The following is a 20,290-nucleotide window of genomic DNA, read 5'->3' on the forward strand; positions in this document are numbered from 1 at the left end:
AAGGTCCATTGCTTGAACTCTAATTAACTGTGACCTAGTATTGAAATTTTGTTATTTGAAAAGCTTATTTATTCCTTATGAACAGATTAAGCAACTTTAGGAGATTTGGTTCTAGACATGAGGGTGAAAGGAGTTACCAAAATTATGACTTTATTTTGCAAGGAAATGGAGGAGGTATTTTTCTTTTAAGTGATAGTTATCAAGCTGAAGAACAGATTGGGGAGATTTAATCTCTAGATGAAGCAATTTGCTTAGAACATAAAAGACTAATAATTATTAGAAGACATTGAAAAAACTCATGTTTGTTCCTGCTGCAGTAATTTTAAAACATACCTATTGAAAAAATTGTTCTTCCTCATTATTTTAGACCATCTTCTTATGTTGTTAATTATTTTGCTAGGAAAAAAACCCTGGCTAAAACAACTTACTTTCTTTTTACAGTGGAATGACATTTACAGCTGTTGAAACAGGAGAAATTGTCCCTGCCACAAAATTGAAAATTAGTGTATTTGGCTTTTTTCTACTCTGCTCTTTTAAAAAAAAGTCACAGGTAGCATTCTGGGGAGATATTTAGTATTGTGACTTACAGTTTCCACTTGTCACATTTAAATAACCTGTTTCCTAGCCAAGTAGAATACAGTTCTTTGGCATTAATGCTAAGGACAGCTGGGCCAATTTAAATAGTACTACAATTGTGCCTACTTTCTTGTATACCAGTTTGGGTAATTGCTAAACATTACCAGCTGTGTTTGAATCAAAGGTCAGTTATGTCTTACTTTTTTCTTTTCTTACACAGAGACTCGTGTTCCTGAAGTGCCCAGTTCTCTCCATGTCCGCCCACTCATTACTAGTATTGTAGTGAGCTGGACTCCTCCAGAAAACCAGAACATTGTGGTCAGAGGCTATGCCATTGGCTATGGCCTTGGCAGCCCTCATGCTCAGACTATCAAAGTAGACTACAAACAACGCTACTATACTATCGAGAACCTAGGTAAGCAGAGGAGTAGAAAACGACTCCATTATTTATGGAAGAAAATGCTTTTGAGAATTGTAGCAATATTTTTCAATTAAACTTTTGAAATAAAATCAATCAGTAAAAATCTACCTTCTCTCCCTCCTACTTCTTCCTTTTTTCAAGTTGAGAAAGAAAAAAACAAAACCTTCTTTATAAACATGTGTGGTCAAATTCCCACATTGGCTATTACCAAATTTGTTACCTGAACTCTGAGTCCTTCACATCTTTACCAGATTGTAGCCAGCATGTTTCATCATAAGTCTTCTGGAATCATAGTTGGTCATTGTTTTGATCAAAGTCCCCAAGACTTTCAGAATTGTTTATCATTACAGTATTGTTGTTATTATATAAATTGTTCTGGTTCTGATTATTTTGCTGTGCATTAGTTCATACAAGTCTTCTAAGATTTCTCTGAAACCATCCTCTTCAAGATTTCCCACAGTATAGTAGTATTCCATTATATTTATATATTGTAACTTGTTCAGTCATTTCCCAATTTATGGAAACCCCCTCAGCTTCTGATTATTTGCCAGTATAGAAAGAGCTACTGTGAGCATTTTTTAATACATTCTTAGAGTTTGTTTTCCTTAGGACTAACCCTTCTTATTCCCTTACTCACATTGCCTTCTGTTTCCTTGTTGAGTGAAATCTATTTCTGTACATACAACTGTATGTACATATGTTTATATATATTTTTCTCTTCTCTGATGAGTTTAGATGAGAATGGGGTTCTCCTTCCTCTTTGTATAAATTTCTACTTGCTTACCCCCTGTTACATGAGATAGTTTTCCTCATCCTTCCTCTCATTTCCTCCTACAACATATTCCTGGTCTATCCATTCTGTTTTTAAGAACAAGATATAACAGAACCACTCACAGGGTTTTTGTCTAAAAAGACTGCCCCAGCTCCTCGTATTAGAATGTAAACAGTTTATCCTTGTTTAGTCCCTTATGGCTGTTCACTTATATGTGCCTTTTTTATGTTTTTCTTAACTCCTTTGTTTGCACTTCAAAGCCTTTGTGCATCTTCTGTCTTATCAGTGTGACAAGGAAATCACTTTAAAAGACTGATATATATTAATTTAAGGTCGCCAAGGAATTCAGCTATGTAATTCCTAAATGAAAACTCAAGTCAGCAGTCAACCTTTTATAGAGTTTAATTACAAACAGGAGGAAGAAAGGAATTAGAGATAGAGAGAGAGAGAGGGAGAGAGAAAGGGGAGAGAAGGGAATAGGGCTTAAATACCCCTTCTGTTTAGGCTGGGCCAAAAGGCCCAAGCCCTTAGATAGCTGAGGCAAAGAAAGGAGATCAGTCCCTATTACTCACGTGACCAAAATGGAGAAACAGTCTCAGGGGCCTCCACCTCCAGCTTCCTTCAGAGCCAACTCTCAAAGCACCACCTCTCAGACCAAAAACCTCTCCAACCAACCCCCCTCAGTCCTCAGCCCCCTCTATCTTTAAGGAAACCATCCAAGTTCCCTCCCCTCAGTTCTCACATCTACCAATCACTGTCCATGTCTTCCCTGTGCCAATGGTGGCTCTAGCTTAACCCAGGACCGCCCAGAGGTCTGTGGCTTTGCACATGTCTGTTGAAGGTTATATTCTCAAATAATTAAATCTTGATCCTTTGCTGCAGCCCTTCCTAAATCCTGTTAGGACTGAGTGGGGTAGAAATTGTATTTTCCAAGACCTGGTTCTGTCATTCCAAGTATCTCTATTGTATTAATTCTAAAATCAATCATGACTCAAAGAAATTCCTGTTCTATGCTTAAGCATAGGTCAAAGCCCTTTCCATTGTTCAGCTAGGATTATACTCAGTTTTATTATATAAATTGTTCCTCAGTATAAGCCTATATCCTTTGCTCTCAGGAATATCATAATGCAAATTCTCTTTTCTTCAATGGTGGTAGCTGCTAAATCATTTATGATCCTGACTGACTTCTCAGGACTTGAACTCTTTGTCTGATTGCAATATTTTTTCCTTTGACCTGGAAGCTCTGGATTTTGGCTGTGATGTTCTTGAGAGTTTTACTTAGGAGTTTCTTTCCAGAAGTGTGTTGGATTTTATTTCCACTTTGTTCTGTGATTCTAAGATATCTGGGCAATTTTCTTTTAAGATTTGTTAGAATAGGATATCTAGGCATTGTTTTTATCATGATGTTCTGATACTTCAATGATTCTTAAATTTTTTTTCCTTCAATTTTCCAGGTCATTTGTTTTTTGTTATGAGATACCTTATATTTTCTTGTATTTTTTCCAGGCTTCTGATAGTGTTTTTAATATTTCTTGCTGTCTTATGGAGGCATTAGCTTCTGTTTTGTCAATCCTAATTTTCAGGGAGTTTGTTGCTCAGGAAGGGTTTTATGCCTATTGTATGCCAAAGTATTCTTTCCCTTTCTTGTTCTTTCTTCCACTGCTTTCATTTTTTCCATCTTCAATTCTTTTATGAAAATATTCTAACTTCTTTTAAAACTATTACTTCATCTCTTCCATGAATTCTAAACTTGTACCTAAGTTACATTTGCCTTTGAGATGTTGCTTATATTGTTTTGGAGTCATTCTTTTCTTTTAGATTTGTGTCTTAACTATCTCTTTCTTGAAAATAGCTTCCAGTGGTACAGTAAATAGAGCTGTGGACCTGGAGTTAGGAAGACCTGAGTTCAAATTTGACTTTAGACATTAGCTATGTGACCCTGGGCAAGCCACTTAACTTTGTTTTCCTTAGTTTTTCTCATCTGTAAGATGGGGCCCGTAATAGCACCTATTTCCTAGGGTCATTGTCAGGATCAAATGAGATAATGTCATCTTGGATCTGCTCATCACCCCCTTCCCCCCCCCAGCATGGGAATATTTTCAGATAGAAAGTACACTAATTCAGATAAGCATTTGTACTTTCCTAAATTCTAATTTCCCAAATTAAATTAATAATACATACCTTACTTTTAAAAACATAGTGATTCAAAATTACCATTCTTGAATTTCTACCTTGAACAAAGCTGTAATATCTCCCCAAAGGAGTTCTGAAAGCAGTCTGCCAACATTTAAGTGCCCACCATGGGCCAGTTGCACAGTGCTCAGTACTATGGCTGCAGCAATAAAAATGAAATTGCTATTCTCAAAGAGTTTACATTCTATCAGGGAAGGCAAGTACATCTCTTAATCCATATGCAATCAAGACAGCCTCTGCAGTGGCACAGAAACAAACCACATGCAAAATAAGAGATAAGGGTTAGGCAACATGGTAGTGAATACTGGCAGTAGTTCAGAGAAGGGAAACTTCAGAGGATGGAAAGCCCCTTTTAAAGGATTGAAGCAATGGAAGATGTTCTCATTCTTCTATTCAGAGAAGCCTTTCAGCTTTAAAGACTCTTTTGGACTTAAATACACAGAAGAAAGGAAAGAGGGCATCCCAGGCTTGAAGGAGTTTACAGGGACAGACTGGGAAATGACATGTACTTGCATAGAGGTATATGTGTAGATATAAATGTCATCCTCTTATGCAGGTTACTAATTTTAATGGAAAGTTGTTGTTAAATTCTTATAAATGACTTTTTTCTCTAGATCCAAGCTCCCACTATGTGATCACCCTGAAAGCATTTAATAATGTGGGTGAAGGCATCCCCCTCTATGAGAGTGCAGTTACCAGACCTCATTCAGGTAAGTCACCATTTCCTTCCTTAAACTTTGTTTATCAGAAGAAGCTAAATTTATAGGCAAGTAGTGTTTATTTTACAATACGATGTCCATAGTTCAAGTTAATAAACATGTTCTTAGTGTGGGGCAAATAGAGATCCTTAAGTCTTGAAAAGAAAGAAGTCTAATGTGGTCTGTGAAGGCTTCCCTGATTCCACGTCATGGTCACTGCTTTGTCTTTATGCAAACAATCTCAGATTGATTTCTGTGTGAACATGCTCTAAGCCTAGGATGAGAACAGCAACTGTAGTTGCTCTCTGTTTCTAAATATTTCTGATCCTAGAACAGAGTTGAAGTGCAATTCTTTGTAGGTGATAGGTCCTACCAATCGAGATTGGTTTCCAATAGAGACCCAAGACAAACTCTATATCTCTCATCTAAGGAACCAGCCCCAAAAGAGATCACCACAAAGAATAGACACCTGCTAAAATGTAAAGAAAATTCAAGTCTATATTATTAAAGTGCATATACACACCAGTGAAATCATGTGTCTTTAAATAAATGAAGAGAAATAATCTTGAAAATATATCTTCTGGACATTTTCCTTTGTAGGGATTGTTTCTTTTTTCAGTTAACCTATAAAGGATTTTTTCTAGAGAAGTCGGTGAAAATGAGCAGACTTTTAGGGCTCATGATAGTGAATTTTTTGACCTATGATATAGACCTAGAGATCTGTTCCTCTAAATGTACATAATCAGGAGAGCCAAATTTTACAATCATATTTCTTTACCTTAGTAGAGAATATTTTGTATTTTTCTAAGGTTGTTCACAATATCCAAACCCTTTTTTATGCTTTATATAATTCAAACAATTAAATGAGTGTAAATTCATGGCTGTTACTCATTTGACCACATATATCTTTGACAGACCAGATTTCATTAGTGGCTTTTATAGGTATTTAAAATTCTTCTCTAAAATATACCTTAATAATGAATATTTTAGTCATAAATTTAGAAGATACACCCATTCCTGCTGGTGCTTGGTGTACTGGTTAAAGATTCTAGTTGGCTTTGGAATCAAAAAGATTCATTTCCTGCCTCAGACATTAGCTAGCTTTGTGACTCTGGGCAAGTCACTTAAAAGCTATCCTGGGTGTTGGTCCAGCCAGTTTGGTTCCATTGTTTTTTTGTTAACAAAGGATAGCTTGGTAGGTAGAAGATGGTGAGAATCTAGGTATAGCATTTGGGGCCTCCCTCTCATGTAAGCATGACTCCCAAAACCTATCCCATTTCATTGTGCTCCGGAGAGCCACCCCCAAAAGCAAAGGTAATTGATGATAGAAGATAGAAGGAAAAGTAGCCGTGGAGCTGTGCAGACCTCGGGCACACTCTTCCCCCAAATGCACATGGCAGGAATGGCTGTCCAGATGTGGATGGAAAAGTCCTGCCATTGATGTCTTCTGTGACTTTCTCCAGACCATGTCCCTACCTGTCATTGGGTGGCATCTCTGTTCCTCCCTGCTAGCTATTTCCTCTCTCCTATTCCCTGCTTTTCTCCAAATATCTGGGGTTTCTCTGATTTCCAGTGGCCTTATCATTCTGCTGGTCTGCTCTGAGCAGTCACCCCTGCTTCCAGCTTGCAAGTTTCCTCTCCAGTGTCACCTGCAGACTATCTCAGTACTGTATGGCACCCAGAAAACCCCTACACGATGAAGGCCAGCTGACAGTTCCATGGTCGTAGTCAGAGACAGTCAGCCCCTATCGTGCTCAGCTATCTAAAGCTAAGAAGATACCTCCATGCTAAGAGGATGCCTTTTCTTTTAGTCTTGGTTTCTGGTACTCAGAAGTACCAGACAGTTTTTTGACTTGGAGTTTAGAATTCCTATTGTCCTCCCTGGAATAAAGGCAGAGAAAGAAAGGCCTTTTTTCTTCACCCACCTGGCCCACAAACTCAACCATTTTAAGAAGAGTGATAGGGAATTCATTGAATATGTATAGTTTCTTTGAAAGTGTGTCATTTTTGAGACTTATTCTCATTCCCAGAACCAGCACCATCAGAACATTTGGTATATCACACAGTATATGATAGAATCAGCAGATGAGCCTAAAGTCCAGGGCTAATGCCATGCCAGGACGGATTTGAGCTCATGATGGCTTGGAAACCTAGATTGGTATTATGTGCTTTGCTATGTTCAAAACAGTATGCCAAGTATCCTTGGGGATATATAGAAAAGGAGCCAGTCTAATGGGAAAGACAAGCACCTAGAGAAAGTTTCAGCTATAAGTGATGGAATTCTCCATTTTTTGTGATGGTTCTTAGACTTCAACAGACAGGAAGATGGTGATGCCTATTCTTTAATGTTATTTCCACTATTAAATTCAAATTAGTTTTTCATATTAGTCACTTGACAGGGCCAAAGACTTGTGGCCAGAACTTTCTTTTCTGGATCTATGTCCAGACTTTTAGAAGAGGTTCCCAGGCTGCATGTCTACAGGGCTTGTGTCTCAAGATGGTGGCTGCACAGGCTGAGGCTGAAGCCAGACCAAAGGGTCCTTCTCCAAAGACTTTTAGGCCCACTGGTGGCAGTTGGGTTATTGACTCTTTGGAAGGTGGATGGGCCCCTTATTCATAATTGATTTCTTCTCTGAAGGATGCTATAGCAACTAGGCTAGAAGCAGAATATGGTGGTCTTAAGCTCTTCCCCTGCCCTGGGGTTCAATGTCCTGGCCTTGCTCCATCCAGATCTCTGGGGAGGTGGTGGAATGGTGTTTTATTTGTCTGGCACAAAAGTGATTCAGCCGGAGAAGGTACATAATAGCACTCTGAAGTCCTGAAAGGTCAACAGCATTCACTGGGGCAGTTATTTCTTCATTAGAAGAAAAACCAGAAAGGTAATTTTAATGACCATCAGTCGTTAGTGCACTTACATGTGACGTTGTCAAGCAGTGAGCTTATTTATTTCTATGCAGACTTTTTTTACTTTGAAAAAAATTTTTACAAATTAATTGTATGTCATTGATTAACCCTGGATTCTCTTCTTTCTCTTTCTCCATTTCATTCCATTATATTACCCTACATTTCCCTTTTGGTTTGGTTTGGTTTTGTTTACCTTTAAATGCCACTTTTTTGTTTATTAAAATGCGCTACTTTTTGCCCATCAATCCCTTAGATACTTCTGAGGTTGATTTATTTGTTGTTAATGCTCCATACACTCCAGTGCCAGATCCCACCCCTATGATGCCACCAGTGGGAGTTCAGGCTTCCATACTGAGCCATGACACTATCAGGATTACCTGGGCGGACAATTCTTTGCCGAAACACCAGAAGATCACAGACTCACGCTACTACACAGTCCGATGGAAAACCAACATTCCTGCTAACACCAAGTATAAGGTATTAACTGCACTTTGTGTAAGAGTTCAGAGATGAGGGAGATAGTTTGGGGGGCATCTGGGCCACAAGTGCCACCTTATAGATTCCCATAAACAGGCTTCTGTTTGGAATGTATCTCCACCCTACTTTCAGCAGAATCACTTTGGTAGGCATTAGAAAAGAAAGGAGGAAAATTAAACACAGTGGGATTTTCTGAGGTAGTCAGCCTTTGAAAAGCTGTGTCAATATCGTATTAGCATCCAGTCATCTATGACAAGAGGGAAAGGAGGTCAGAGAATGGGAGTGAACTTAGGAGACAGAAGAAAGGAACTATCAAGAGTACTTTTAATTGCTTTATCTATATATGAAAGAGTATTGTTTTTTCAACTTTTTCCTTAGAAAGTGAGTCATTCAGATCATAGAATTTGAGTATGGAAGAGACCTCACTTGATTATCTAATTAGTCCCCACTCTAATTTATAGATAAGAAAACCCAGGGCCAGAGTAGGATAAGTTACTTAGCCAAGGTCAAATCACTACTTGATAATTGCTAGTGCAAAGCCTCTCCTTCCTCCCAAGCTGATGTTTTTCCTCTCTCCTGTCACCTTGCATTCAGCAAGAATGGTGGTGTGAAATAAATACAAACAGACTTGAAAAGAATAGTTGCATCACAAGTTCCTATAGGCCACATTCTCAGAATGACCTTTCTTTGAAAGTTTTTTAAAAAAGGTATACACTGAAAAATAATTGCATTAAATCACTATATATCTATATGCATACATGGAACACTGGGGGTTAGAGACAGATTTCCTGTGAAAGTCCCATTTTAACTCCTCATAGCTTCTTTATCTAAAAGTATAACTTTAAGCTGCTCTCAGATTTTATATAAACCAAATTTAGGTGCAGGAAGAATGCAGCTTGTTCTCATATTAACGAATGTATTGGAAATAATATCCTTCTAGATGGTGCTTAGTAAGCTACCAAGTATGAATGGCAGAAATAGAGATTATGATTGAATTTAAGATAAGGGTCTGCTTTTTGAGACAGCAGATACCTAGAAATACTGTTTGTCAGTGGTATAAGAAGCCAAATAGAAAGTATATAAAACAATTATATATAAAAAATAAAAGTATATAAAAACAATTCTTATTTTTTCAGATAGAAGAAAAATGTCTCTAGTTACAAACAGCTAATTGGCTCAAAACTCAGAGACCTGAATGACCACAGAATTTATTAGTTATATGACCTTAAGCAAGTCACTCAACCTCTGTTAGCCTCAGTTTCCTCAACTATAAAATAGGAATAATAATAGCACCTACTCCCCAGGGTTTTTATAATGACCAATGAGATAATAATTAATTGCAAAGCATTTAGTACAGTGCCTGGTACCTAGTAAGCACTATATAAATGCTAGATATTATCATTACTACTAATATCAATTATTATTGTTCATTGCTAGTGATAGTCTTCAATTGAAGCAATTGGATAAAAAATGTAAAACATTATATTTGTAGAATTTTCCACTTATTACTATAATAAAGGCATGGCGTTTATTATCACTTTGTATTTTTAGGTTTCTAATGTGAAATAATTAAGAGAATGCTATGATCTATCTGCAGATGGTTTTACTGCCACCCAATGGCAAGAGGCTTTCCTCATGGGGTCTACTTTTGCCTGAGATCCATGAATTTTACAAACTATAATGATCAAAACCAGAAAGCTTTATTAAATTAGTTATATTTAAATAGGAAGTCATATGGCACAGTAGGAAAAAACTCTGGATATGGAGCCAAAGAACCAGTACTCAAACCTTTTAGTGACTCATATGTGTGAGCCTGAGTAAATCATCTGACTAGGTTGGACTAAAAGATGTACAAGAGCTCTTCCCTATCCAGATCTATAACCTGAAGTTTCAAAATGATACATTTAAAGCAATTTGTTTTAAGCAGCTAGAGTTTAAGCTTTAAGTGGCATTAATTAGGATTGGCCTTTCTAATGCTTATCAAAACCTGTCTTAGAGTCATATCCTACCAAGGTTTGTTTTGGAATCCCAACCTCTAAGGCAGCTTGGCATCACAGTAGCCAGCGTCTTCTGTAGGACAGAGCTCAGAAGAATTGTAAACTCTGGGACACTGTGTTCTAGTTGTCTCAGGAGTATCTGCTACTATCCACAGGCCCTAGCAACAGGAAGAATTTAGATGAGAAGAGATAGCCTGGGTTAAAGGAGACAGGCTTAGCACTTAGGACACCATCAAAGTTTGGAGTTAGTCTGCCAGGAGAAGGGATGCCAGATAGGTCAGAGTGCACTGATGAAAGTAGAAGAAATTAAGGAGATGACATCAGTGTTGGGAATCTCTTAGGAACTTTCAGATCCAGGGCATGTACAGTAGGGAGCAAAATTGAGGAAACATGAGGCCCAGAGGGTAGTGGTCTCAGAAGCCAGGGGCTCCCACCCAGCTGAGCATCTACTGCCTGCATGACCCAAGGGAGGGCACCGAACCACTCCAAGCAGCCTTTTCTTCATTCGTAAAACTGAAATAATAATGCTTATGCAAGCCTAACTCAGAAGGCTATCATAACAAATAAGTTCATGTATATTTTATAAACATCAATCATTATTTAAATGTGAACTAATGACATTAATATTTTGTGGTTAGAGCCCCAGTAACAACAGAAATGTATTTAATTCCATTATGTACTAGATATCATTAGGGCTATAAAGGTGAATATGTTGCCATCCCTAGCCTTAAGTGCTTTCTCACTGCTAATTAGAGGTAATCATTTTTGTCAGCCAACTAACTTGGCAGTTTTAAACACTAGAGATGCACATAGAAAAGTGAGACCATCCCTGCCCTCAAAGAGTTTACATTCTACTGAGGGGTGGTTGAGATGCAACATTTTCATATATAAAAAGATAGAAGGCGTGGATAGATGCGAAGATAGATAGTTAGCAGCAATGAACATACCAACATGCAAAAAAACATGAAAGCAAGAAATTGAACATCATATTCAAGGAGTGGTAGAAAGTATATGAGGCAGCATTATGTGGTGTCATTGGAGAGAGCTTGGATTCAGTCACAGAATCACAGAATTGTGAATTAGAAGGGAATATATTAGTCATTTAATCTAGCCTATACTCAGAAAGAGTTCTCACTCTCACATACCTATCAAATGATCATCTCACTTCTTCTTGAAAGCCCTACAAGCAGCACGTTGTACTTCTGGACATCTCATAATTATCAGAAGCTTTTCCCCATATCAAGTAATTTCTCTCCATTGATCCTGGTTCTGCCCTTTGATGCTAAACAGGAAAAAACTGATCACCTCTTCACATTGCCACACTTCTTATTCTTGAAAATTGCAATAGTATTCCTTAGTCTTATTTTTTCTTGCCAGTTCTTTTAACCAACTCTCGTAGAACCTCAATTCAAGATCCTCCACTATTCTGGTTGTCACTTCTGTTTTCTCCCCAGCTTACTAGTGACCTTAAACTGTGGCACCTAGAACTAAATACAATATTCCTAGTAAAATCCACTGAAGGCAGGTAAAATGGAGCTATCAACTCCCTCTTCTTGGAAGCCAGATAGTGTTAGCTTTTTTAACAGATCTCTTTCCAGAACAAATGCCACCTAACCATGCTTTTTCTATTGTGAAGAGCTTCCTATTGCAGAGTTTTTTTTTACCCTCCCCCCTTTTTAATAATACTTGAAGCCATAGAGAGTTACAAAATAATCTTGAGTTTAGTGGATATTATTACATTGAAGTTGTGTGGATATTATTACATGGAATGTTGAGATTCAGCTACTACGCATATCTTATTGGGATTTTTTCAGTGGAATTCACATTAAAGCAAAGACTGGAACTCCAGGCTTTGTGATTCTTAGCTTTTGGTTTAATGATATATAAATAGCACATTTTTCCTTTTTATGAAGGATCTTTAATCTTGGAGCTTAATAATAATGAGCTCTTTAGGTTCTTTTCTATTTACAAGTGCTAAACAGGCTGTTTAGCACTTTCACTTCAATGTTAGTAACTTTTAAAAAAATGAATCAGTTTCAGTTCAGTTCAGCCAGTGCCAAAAATTGTTCCCACATTATTTCAGATGTACATATTGAGCACATAAGGGAGTTGATTCACCTACATTCTTAGAGTGCTGCCACTAGATGATAGTAGAGAAACATGGCCTTATGTGCAAGCATTTGCTAAGAGTCCCGTGGTAGCTCATTTTATAGACCTTAAAAATTTCCACACCTTTTTACACACAAAAAAAATGAGTCTTCATTAAAATTGTTCAACTTAAACAATTCTAAACAAGCATGAAGAAAGATACCACTTTTGAAACAAATATTTAAAACAAACTGTGAGAAACAGTTAGCAAACATTTATTGAGAGCCTCTGGGTATGGACCTAAGAATAACAATCGCCAGCATCATTTAGGTAGCATTACATTGTGCCAGGCACTATGCTAAGCCCTTTACAGTTGTTATACTCATTTTATAAAGCAATTTGCCCAGGGTCACACAACAAAAAAATCTGAGTTGAATTTGAACTCAGATGTTGCAGAGTCTTGGGTCAGTTCTCTATCCCCTTCCTAACACTGCTTTTGGACCTCCCCAGCATTTTCCTTTAACATCCATTCCTTACTTTTGGATTCCATTGCCTCTGCCCTCTGCCATACATACATGATTGACCTCTTGCTGTGACTCTACAATAACCTGAACAGCCGTGGCGTTAGTCTGTAGATAAGTAGAAATGGAGGTCCCTGAGCCATATCCAAGGACTCCTGTAGGCTGCACATTGACTTCATTTTAGCATGTAATATTGTGTTTTTTTGTATTTTTATTTTATTAGGGATTTTCCAATTACATTCTAATCTGGTTCAGGTCACCCTCAGGAGTGTTGTGGGCCCCGTGTGGCCTGCACATCACGTTTGACACCTGTGCTCTACAACACTGCCCGTAATCACAGCTAAAACACAGTTAGGTTTGTCTCTCCCCTCCCCAGACAGCCTCAGTGGTTCTTCAAAGCCTCCAGGATGAAGGTGCTTAGCCTAGCATTGAAAGCCTTCTGTATCACAGCGCAGCCTGTGCTTCGAGCTTTCTCTCCACTACAAACCACTACTGTTCTCTTTACCATCCAGCCCCCTTGTCTTTGCTTATATCTTAACACCATTTGAAAGACCTTTCTCACCCCTACCCCCACTAGCCTTTCAGAACCCCACTTCCTTCATGAAAATTTCTGTAGACACTACAAGGAGAGAAAGGTTCTCTTCTTCAGCATTCTATTCCCATCATTTCCTGTATGCTGCCCTATGTTGTGGTTATTTATGTATTTGCCCTTTTCCCCAGTTAGATTGTAGGGGGGACCATATTTTATTCCTCTTTTGTCTCTCACAGCATTAGCATAATATTTAGCATGTAGAAGAGACTGAGTAAATATTGGATCATTACTCATTTATTCATTTCTCCCAGTTAAATTCTCTCTTTCTCAGTCATTATAAGAAAGAAACTGCCACAAGTTAGTCAAAAGACAGAGAATTTCCTCATCTGTATCTTTAGCCAGTCAATGGGAATCACTCAGTTAGGGGAAGCTAGATGGTATAATGGATAGAGTGCCAGGTCTGTACTCTAGGAAAACCTGAGTTCAAATCCAGTCTCAGCCATTTCCTAGCTCTGTGATCCTGGGCAAGTCACTTAATTTTAGTTTCCTCAACTGTAAAATGGGAATAATAGTAACACGTACCTGCCAGGGCTGTTGTGAGGATCAAGTGAAATATTTGTAGAGTGCTTGGCACAGAGTAAGTGCTAAATAAATGTTAGCTAGTAGTAGTACTATTAGTAAACATATATTAAGCAATTACTTTGTTCCAGGGATTGCTGAGCACTGGATACAAAAAGAGACAGAGAGCCCCTGCCTTCAAGGAGTTCACAATCTAGTGGGTTAATAATATTAATTTAATGTTTAGTTATTTAACAATATTAGTAATAGTAGGACTCATTCATACTAAGTGCAAAAATATCATTTTTCCTAAGAAGCATAAAATCCCAATTACTAAATTCCATTTAGGATCATCAGATTTAGAGTTGGAAAGGGACTGGGCTGTCATCAGCCCACCCATTAACTCTGCAGTGTCAGACATAGAACAGCAGTTCTGCAGGGGTATTGGTATTTGCCCCCAAACCCTCACATACCTTCATCTCCGGTCAGTCAAGATGAAAAGATCCAATCACAATCAGAGAAAAAACTGATCAATCCAATGGCCACCGAAATTATCAGTGGAACAGCAGCAAATGTTTTATTTAGTTCTTGTTCATGCAGTGAAAATATTTGATTTCTGCTTCTAAGATTCTATTCATCTCTTTTCTCCAGACTGCAAATGCAACGACTTTAAGTTACTTAGTGACTGGTTTAAAACCAAACACCCTCTATGAGTTTTCTGTGATGGTTACAAAAGGTCGGAGATCAAGCACATGGAGTATGACCGCTCATGGGACCACCTTTGAACTTGGTAAGGATCTACAGTGTCATGGCCCAGGCTGTTTTCTTCTTCTGCTTCCCCCCTCTTACATAGGACAGAGGAAGGCTAAGAGAGCTCTCTGTGTAGGGCTGCACCAGCTTTCCCGCACTCAGTTTTTCCATCTAGGTTTAGAGAAAACAATATTTTCTATTGAGATAGTTACTTTGAATAATCAGTCAATTTTATCAGTGTCTTTATAAAAGCAAAAATGACCATCTATCTCTTCTTTACTCATTACCTTAGACAATAATTAAATCAATTAATCCTGCAGGCATAGATAATTTGCCCTTGATTAAGAAGTGGCTAGTGCTATACTTGCTTTAGAAATAATTTCATTGACTTAATACCTTTCTCTTTGTGCCAGATCTTGTCTTACATGTGAATGGGAAGGTACCCCTTAGGGTGACATGGCTTAGCTTTTTACCTCTGCCCTTCTGTTGGTTGAGGAATCATTTGATCTTTTTATTTATTTGGAGCCCTTACCTTCTGTCTTGGAATCAATACTGTGTATTGGTTCCAAGGCAGAAAAGTGGTAAGTACTAGGCAATGAGGGTTAAGTGACTTGCCCAGGGTCACACAGCTGGGAAGTATCTGAGGGCAGATTTGAACCTAGGACCTCCTATCTCTAGGCCTAGCTCTCAATCCACTGAACTACCCAGCTGCCCCCAGTTTTGTTTTATTTTTAATGGACTAAAAACAAATAAAAAGTGATTTTATAAAGATAGTGAGGAATAGGACACGAGTCTATAGTTCATTATTTCACTGGCCATTAGTTTGTTGGTTTTCTCTGAAGTCCTTAAGTGTTATGATCTTGGGCACATGGTTTAACCTAAAACAATTCAATCTATAGGAGATTATTGTTTCTCCTTATCTCCCTACTGTGATATGATTGACAGATTTGATTTTTAAAAGTAACCATGAAATATCATAGAAATATTAGGTGCCGTGTTGCATTCATTGCTTTCTGTAAAATTCACTGAGGCCTCTTTATGAAAAACATTGTTTTCTTTGTGTAGATCTAGAGGAGAAGAGTATTGTAAAATAAATTCTTGATTTTGTTGAAGTTTATCTTTCTCTTCCTAAAGCTTAAGAAAACCCTTTTACTTTGATTACAGCCCAACAGCAAATGGAAACATTTGTGTTAGAACTGTTTGAATTTCATAGTCCTATTTCACACAAAGCAAATGTTTTTATAAAAATATAATGTGCGTATCCACTGTTTTGAAAAGAGAAGGGTAAGGCATAATTCTCTAACTTCTAATTGCTCTTCTCTTTGTACACATACAAAAACCATGCAGTCATTTTAATTTTATGGTTTCTCAATTCCACAATTTTTCTTTTAAAAGCAGTAACAACGTGTTTTGCTAAAAGCAACTGGAAAGGGGAAAGCCTTCCATTTCAAAACAATGTATTCATTAAAATGTTAACTCTTAAGTGCTTGCTTTAAGTTAAAGAGAACTATTTTACACATAAAACTTTCTGAAGTAGTTGGACTTTGATATATAATTTTACAGCTAGTTTTATATAACCATGGCTGTCTCCTTGAGAAGAGGCAAGCCTGGTTTTCAGTATTACTTCCAAAGCATAGCTATATGACCTTAGGCAAGTCTCAATCTCTCAGAATTTGTTTCCTCGCCTATAAAATGTAGATAATAGTGACAGTACCTGTCTGGTAGAGTTCTTCAGAAGAATGAACATGATCATGTTTATAAAGCAATATGTATACCTTGAAACACTATATAAATATCAGATATCAAGCCTATCTGAAAGTTATTTTAAAAATCTAGAACTAGGTGGCTCAGTGGATTGAGAGTCAAGCCTGGAGACAAGAGGTCTTGGGTTCAAATTTGGCCTCAGACATATCCTAGCTAGCTAGTATGGATGGATTTTTATAAATAATAAAAGAGTAGAGCTATATTAATTAGATTACATGCCTAAAGTTTTCATAATCATGAGATTTAGAGATGGAATATAATCTACTACAATCTCTTTTTTTTTTTTGTTAAATAGCTGATGAATCTGGAGCCCAGAAAATAAAATTAACTTTGCCCAGGGACACATATATAATAAATAATAGCTGAAATTTAGACCCATGTCCTCTAACTGTGAATCCAGTTCTCTTGAGATCTGCAGATCTCTTTTATAATTAAAATGCTTTCCTCATAAGAGCCCTATGGAGTGAGTAAAGCAAGTCATCTTCATGTTCGCTTTTTCTAGCTGAAAAACCTGAGTTTCAAAGATGTTGGGATTTCCCTATACCCACATAAGCTAGAACCAGGTTTCACTATTCTTTCCAATATGGAGCCTGGCTTGACTTACTGATATTTTTAGAGGAAATTATTGAAAGATCATTTAAGTGAATGTATTTTCCTTTCTAGTTCCTACTTCTCCACCCAAAGATGTCACAGTAGTGAGTAAAGAGGGCAAACCTAGGACCATAATCGTGAACTGGCAACCTCCATCAGAAGCTAATGGCAAGGTCACAGGTATGGTACTTTCCTGAGCTCTGACAAGGACACAATCCTATTCATCCCTGAGATTCTAGCAGAGCCATAATAGATTTTGTATTGATACCTAGCAATATGCGTATAGAAAGGATCCTGATAGTGTGTTAAGAAGTCTCCACAAATACACACAGTTGCTTGCCTTCTAAATTGGTTGAGGAAGGAAAGGTTTTGAGGATGGGACTTTGGAACTCAAAATTTTAACAAATGAATGTTAAGTTGTTTTTACATATAATGAAATTTATATATAGTAAATGTTTTACTTCATATATATTTCATTAAATATAAAATTTTTTCACATAAATTGAAGATTTTGAGTTCCAAATTCTCTTCCACCCCTCTATCCTCATTGAAAAGGTAAGCAATTTGATATTGATCATACATGTGAAGTCATGCAAAGCATAATTAAATATTAGCCATGCTACAAAAGAAAACTCAGCCCAAGAAAAATAAAGTTTAAAAAAGGATGCTTCAATCTGCACTCAGTTTATCAGTTCTCTCTCTGGAGGTAGATGGTATTTTTCATCATGACTCCTTTGGACTTGTCTTGGATCATCTTGCTGAGACTATCTAAAGCATTCACAGTAGATCATCATCACAATATTGCTATTACTGTGTACAATGTTCAACTGATTCTGCTCACTTCCGGAAATCTCCTTTTTTGTTTGTGTGCCTAAAAGGGGTTCTCTATTCTGTGTGGAAAATGCCCAATAGCGAGAACTGGATTGATGAAAATGTGAAGGAAAATGCTAGTCTTAAAGCTCTTCAAAGGATTCCAACAATCCCACTTGGTTTAGTAGAGCTGCCATGTGGTCTCAGACTTGAGCTGACATGGGACCCTGAGTTTCCTTGGACACCCCAAACCCTAGAAGTTTTTCAGGTTAAACAAAAAAACAGGAAATTCCTTTCCTTCCTTGCATTCTTGTTAATGCTAAGGAAAAAATGACCCTGGGCATCAAAGACTCACAATAAGCAAGACCCCTGAGAGAAGGATTCTCCTTGGATTCTCCCCTAGATTCCAAGGTGGACACTGATACCATCAAGTTGTATCTAGGACATCCCCCCCACCCTCCTGCCCAACTTCATTCCATTACCTCATCTTTTGTCACATAGACCCCTGTTATTGTAAGACTATAAAAAGGTCAGAACACATCTCCAATGGGAGGCAGTATTCCATCTGTGCTGTCCTCCCAGCCACTTCAATATGAATTCCAAATTAATAAATTCCTCTTTTTATTTCTGAGCTGTTATGGAATCTTGCATTCTTGCAAAGGGTACCCATCCTGAGCCCCAGGGGTTCACCTCAAATCCCCTAGAATATAAGAAGGCTTATATAATAACAACACAGAGTGACTCCATTTCTATACAGCTATGTCAGGCTAAATTGTTTTCTTCTCAAAAACAAAGAAAAAATTCTTTGAATGCCTAGTGTTTATAGGAGATTCCTAAAGCTCTCTATTCCCTTTAGTTATTAAATGCATAGCACCTGAGGGAATCCTGCCCTCCTAAGCCTCACTTGTTAACAGAGGGCCAACTAATCTCTCTAACTTGTTTCTCCTGAAGGAATGAGCTAAGATTCCTAGAACAAAGCATCCTAGGCCAGGGGGCCATTGGTGATAAAGCATTCTGGAATTGTTCTCTCAAAAATACTGTAGATATTCCAAAGAAGGCATAGGAGAGGAGTAAGGAAAGGGGGTGAGAGGGCAAAGTGGCTGCAAGAATTTGATTCTCTTAAGACTGGAAGAGTCTGCCTAGTGCAGTGGAAAGGGGAGGGTCTTGGACCCTCTGGACCAGCCCCTGTATTTCTGGCACCACGACCCATGCAGTGGCACACACTGCCTGCCTCCCTCGGCCCTGGGAAGACTTGGATGGGCATCATGGGGACCTGAGCAGGCTGCCACCTGGTCCTCCCTCCTCATTCCAGCAGGGTCCGTGCTCACACTTCTTCCCCTACATTTTCTGTTTGCTTATTCTCACCAAGTCGTGGCACCTTTCTCTTGTACCCAGCTCACAGAATGCCTCCTGTACGTGTCGCGTGTCACCTTTTCTCCTCCTTCATGGCCTCCAGCCTAGAACAGCTCTGACCACCGTGGCCTAGATCCTGGCATCTCTCCACTACTCCCTCCCCCTTGCCTCAAGACTGTCCCCACTGCAGTCCATCTTCCACCCAGCCAAAGTGCCATCTGTCCATGTCTCCCTCTCTGCCCTCCCCTTAACTGCAGTAGCTCCCCAGTGCCTGCAGGATCAAACATAAATCCTAACCTGGTCACCTCCTACTACTCCTTTCTTCTTATCTACCCCCTTCCCGCACCCAGTATTCCACAATCCATTGATTCTGGCCTCAGTTTCCAGAATCCACAACTTTTTACTGCTTATCCCCCATGCCTGAACTTCTCTCCTTCCCCCTCAGCCGCTCCAGCTTTCTTCCAGAAGCCATTCCTCATCTCCCTTGGTGCTTGTACCTTTCCCCTGGGAGGACCTCCCATCAATCCTGCATATAGTTTGTCTGGGACTGGTGGGTGCTTTTTTTTTTATTCTTGGTACTTAGCATAGGACCTGCCATAGAACAGATGTTTAGCAAATGCTTCTTGACTGGGATCTGGAGGACCTGAGTTCAAATCTAGCCTCTGCTTCTGATACATTTTGTGACTTTGGGCAGTCCCTCAGGCCCTCTTTTATCCTTCATCTGCAAAAAAGGAATATGTTGGGCTAAGTGCCCTGTAAGGTCCTGCTCTCCATCCTGACTCATAAGCTGGAGCCCATCTACAAATAAATGCCTCTTTGCTCTGTCTGCAAATCTGCCCAAAGTTCAGAGACCCGGGTCATGAATAAATGAATGCCAGAGCATTTGTAAAGCAGTCTAAGGCAGCTAAACTGTCAGACAGACAGCTAGTTCCGGCCTTCTAGAAGAGGATGCTGAGGCAGCGTGGCAGTGCCAGCAAGTCAGTGGAGTGTCTGGGAAGTCATTAGGAGAACGCTCTCAGTGAGTAAACAGTTAGCACTTCCTTTCCAGGTGCCATGGCAGTCTGCTAGCCTTGATTTAATTCTTAAGTGGGAGTTGGTTAGGAGCCCGTGATACACATGTCAGGATGGGACGGGACGCAGAGCGCATGCCCTCTGCCCACTGGGGTGGTCTGGAGCCTCTTAGGTATCGTGGATTAGCTGCACTCAGATCCGTGCACCCTACTCCAAGACTTGGCAACGGGAGTGGATTAAATCACCGGGACTAAGAGGAATGGACAAAGAGCTG

The 20,290-nt window shown here is 38.7% G+C and overlaps 1 protein-coding gene across 7 annotated transcripts in view; it reads left to right on the top strand.

Annotated features, from left to right (window-relative positions):
- NEO1 (neogenin 1) overlaps positions 1-20,290 on the top strand; it is a 264,950-nt gene that overhangs the window by 214,420 nt on the left and 30,240 nt on the right. For all 7 annotated transcript variants that reach the window (XM_007478215.2, XM_056798418.1, XM_056798393.1 and 4 more), the window contains exons 15-19: positions 797-991; positions 4,577-4,672; positions 7,866-8,041; positions 14,389-14,527; positions 16,915-17,022. In XM_007478215.2, the coding sequence (XP_007478277.2) occupies positions 797-991; positions 4,577-4,672; positions 7,866-8,041; positions 14,389-14,527; positions 16,915-17,022 (714 nt within the window). The remainder of the gene's footprint in view (positions 1-796; positions 992-4,576; positions 4,673-7,865; positions 8,042-14,388; positions 14,528-16,914; positions 17,023-20,290) is intronic.

The sequence above is a fragment of the Monodelphis domestica genome, chromosome 1 (genome assembly GCF_027887165.1).
Source record: "Monodelphis domestica isolate mMonDom1 chromosome 1, mMonDom1.pri, whole genome shotgun sequence".
NCBI lineage: Eukaryota > Metazoa > Chordata > Mammalia > Didelphimorphia > Didelphidae > Monodelphis > Monodelphis domestica.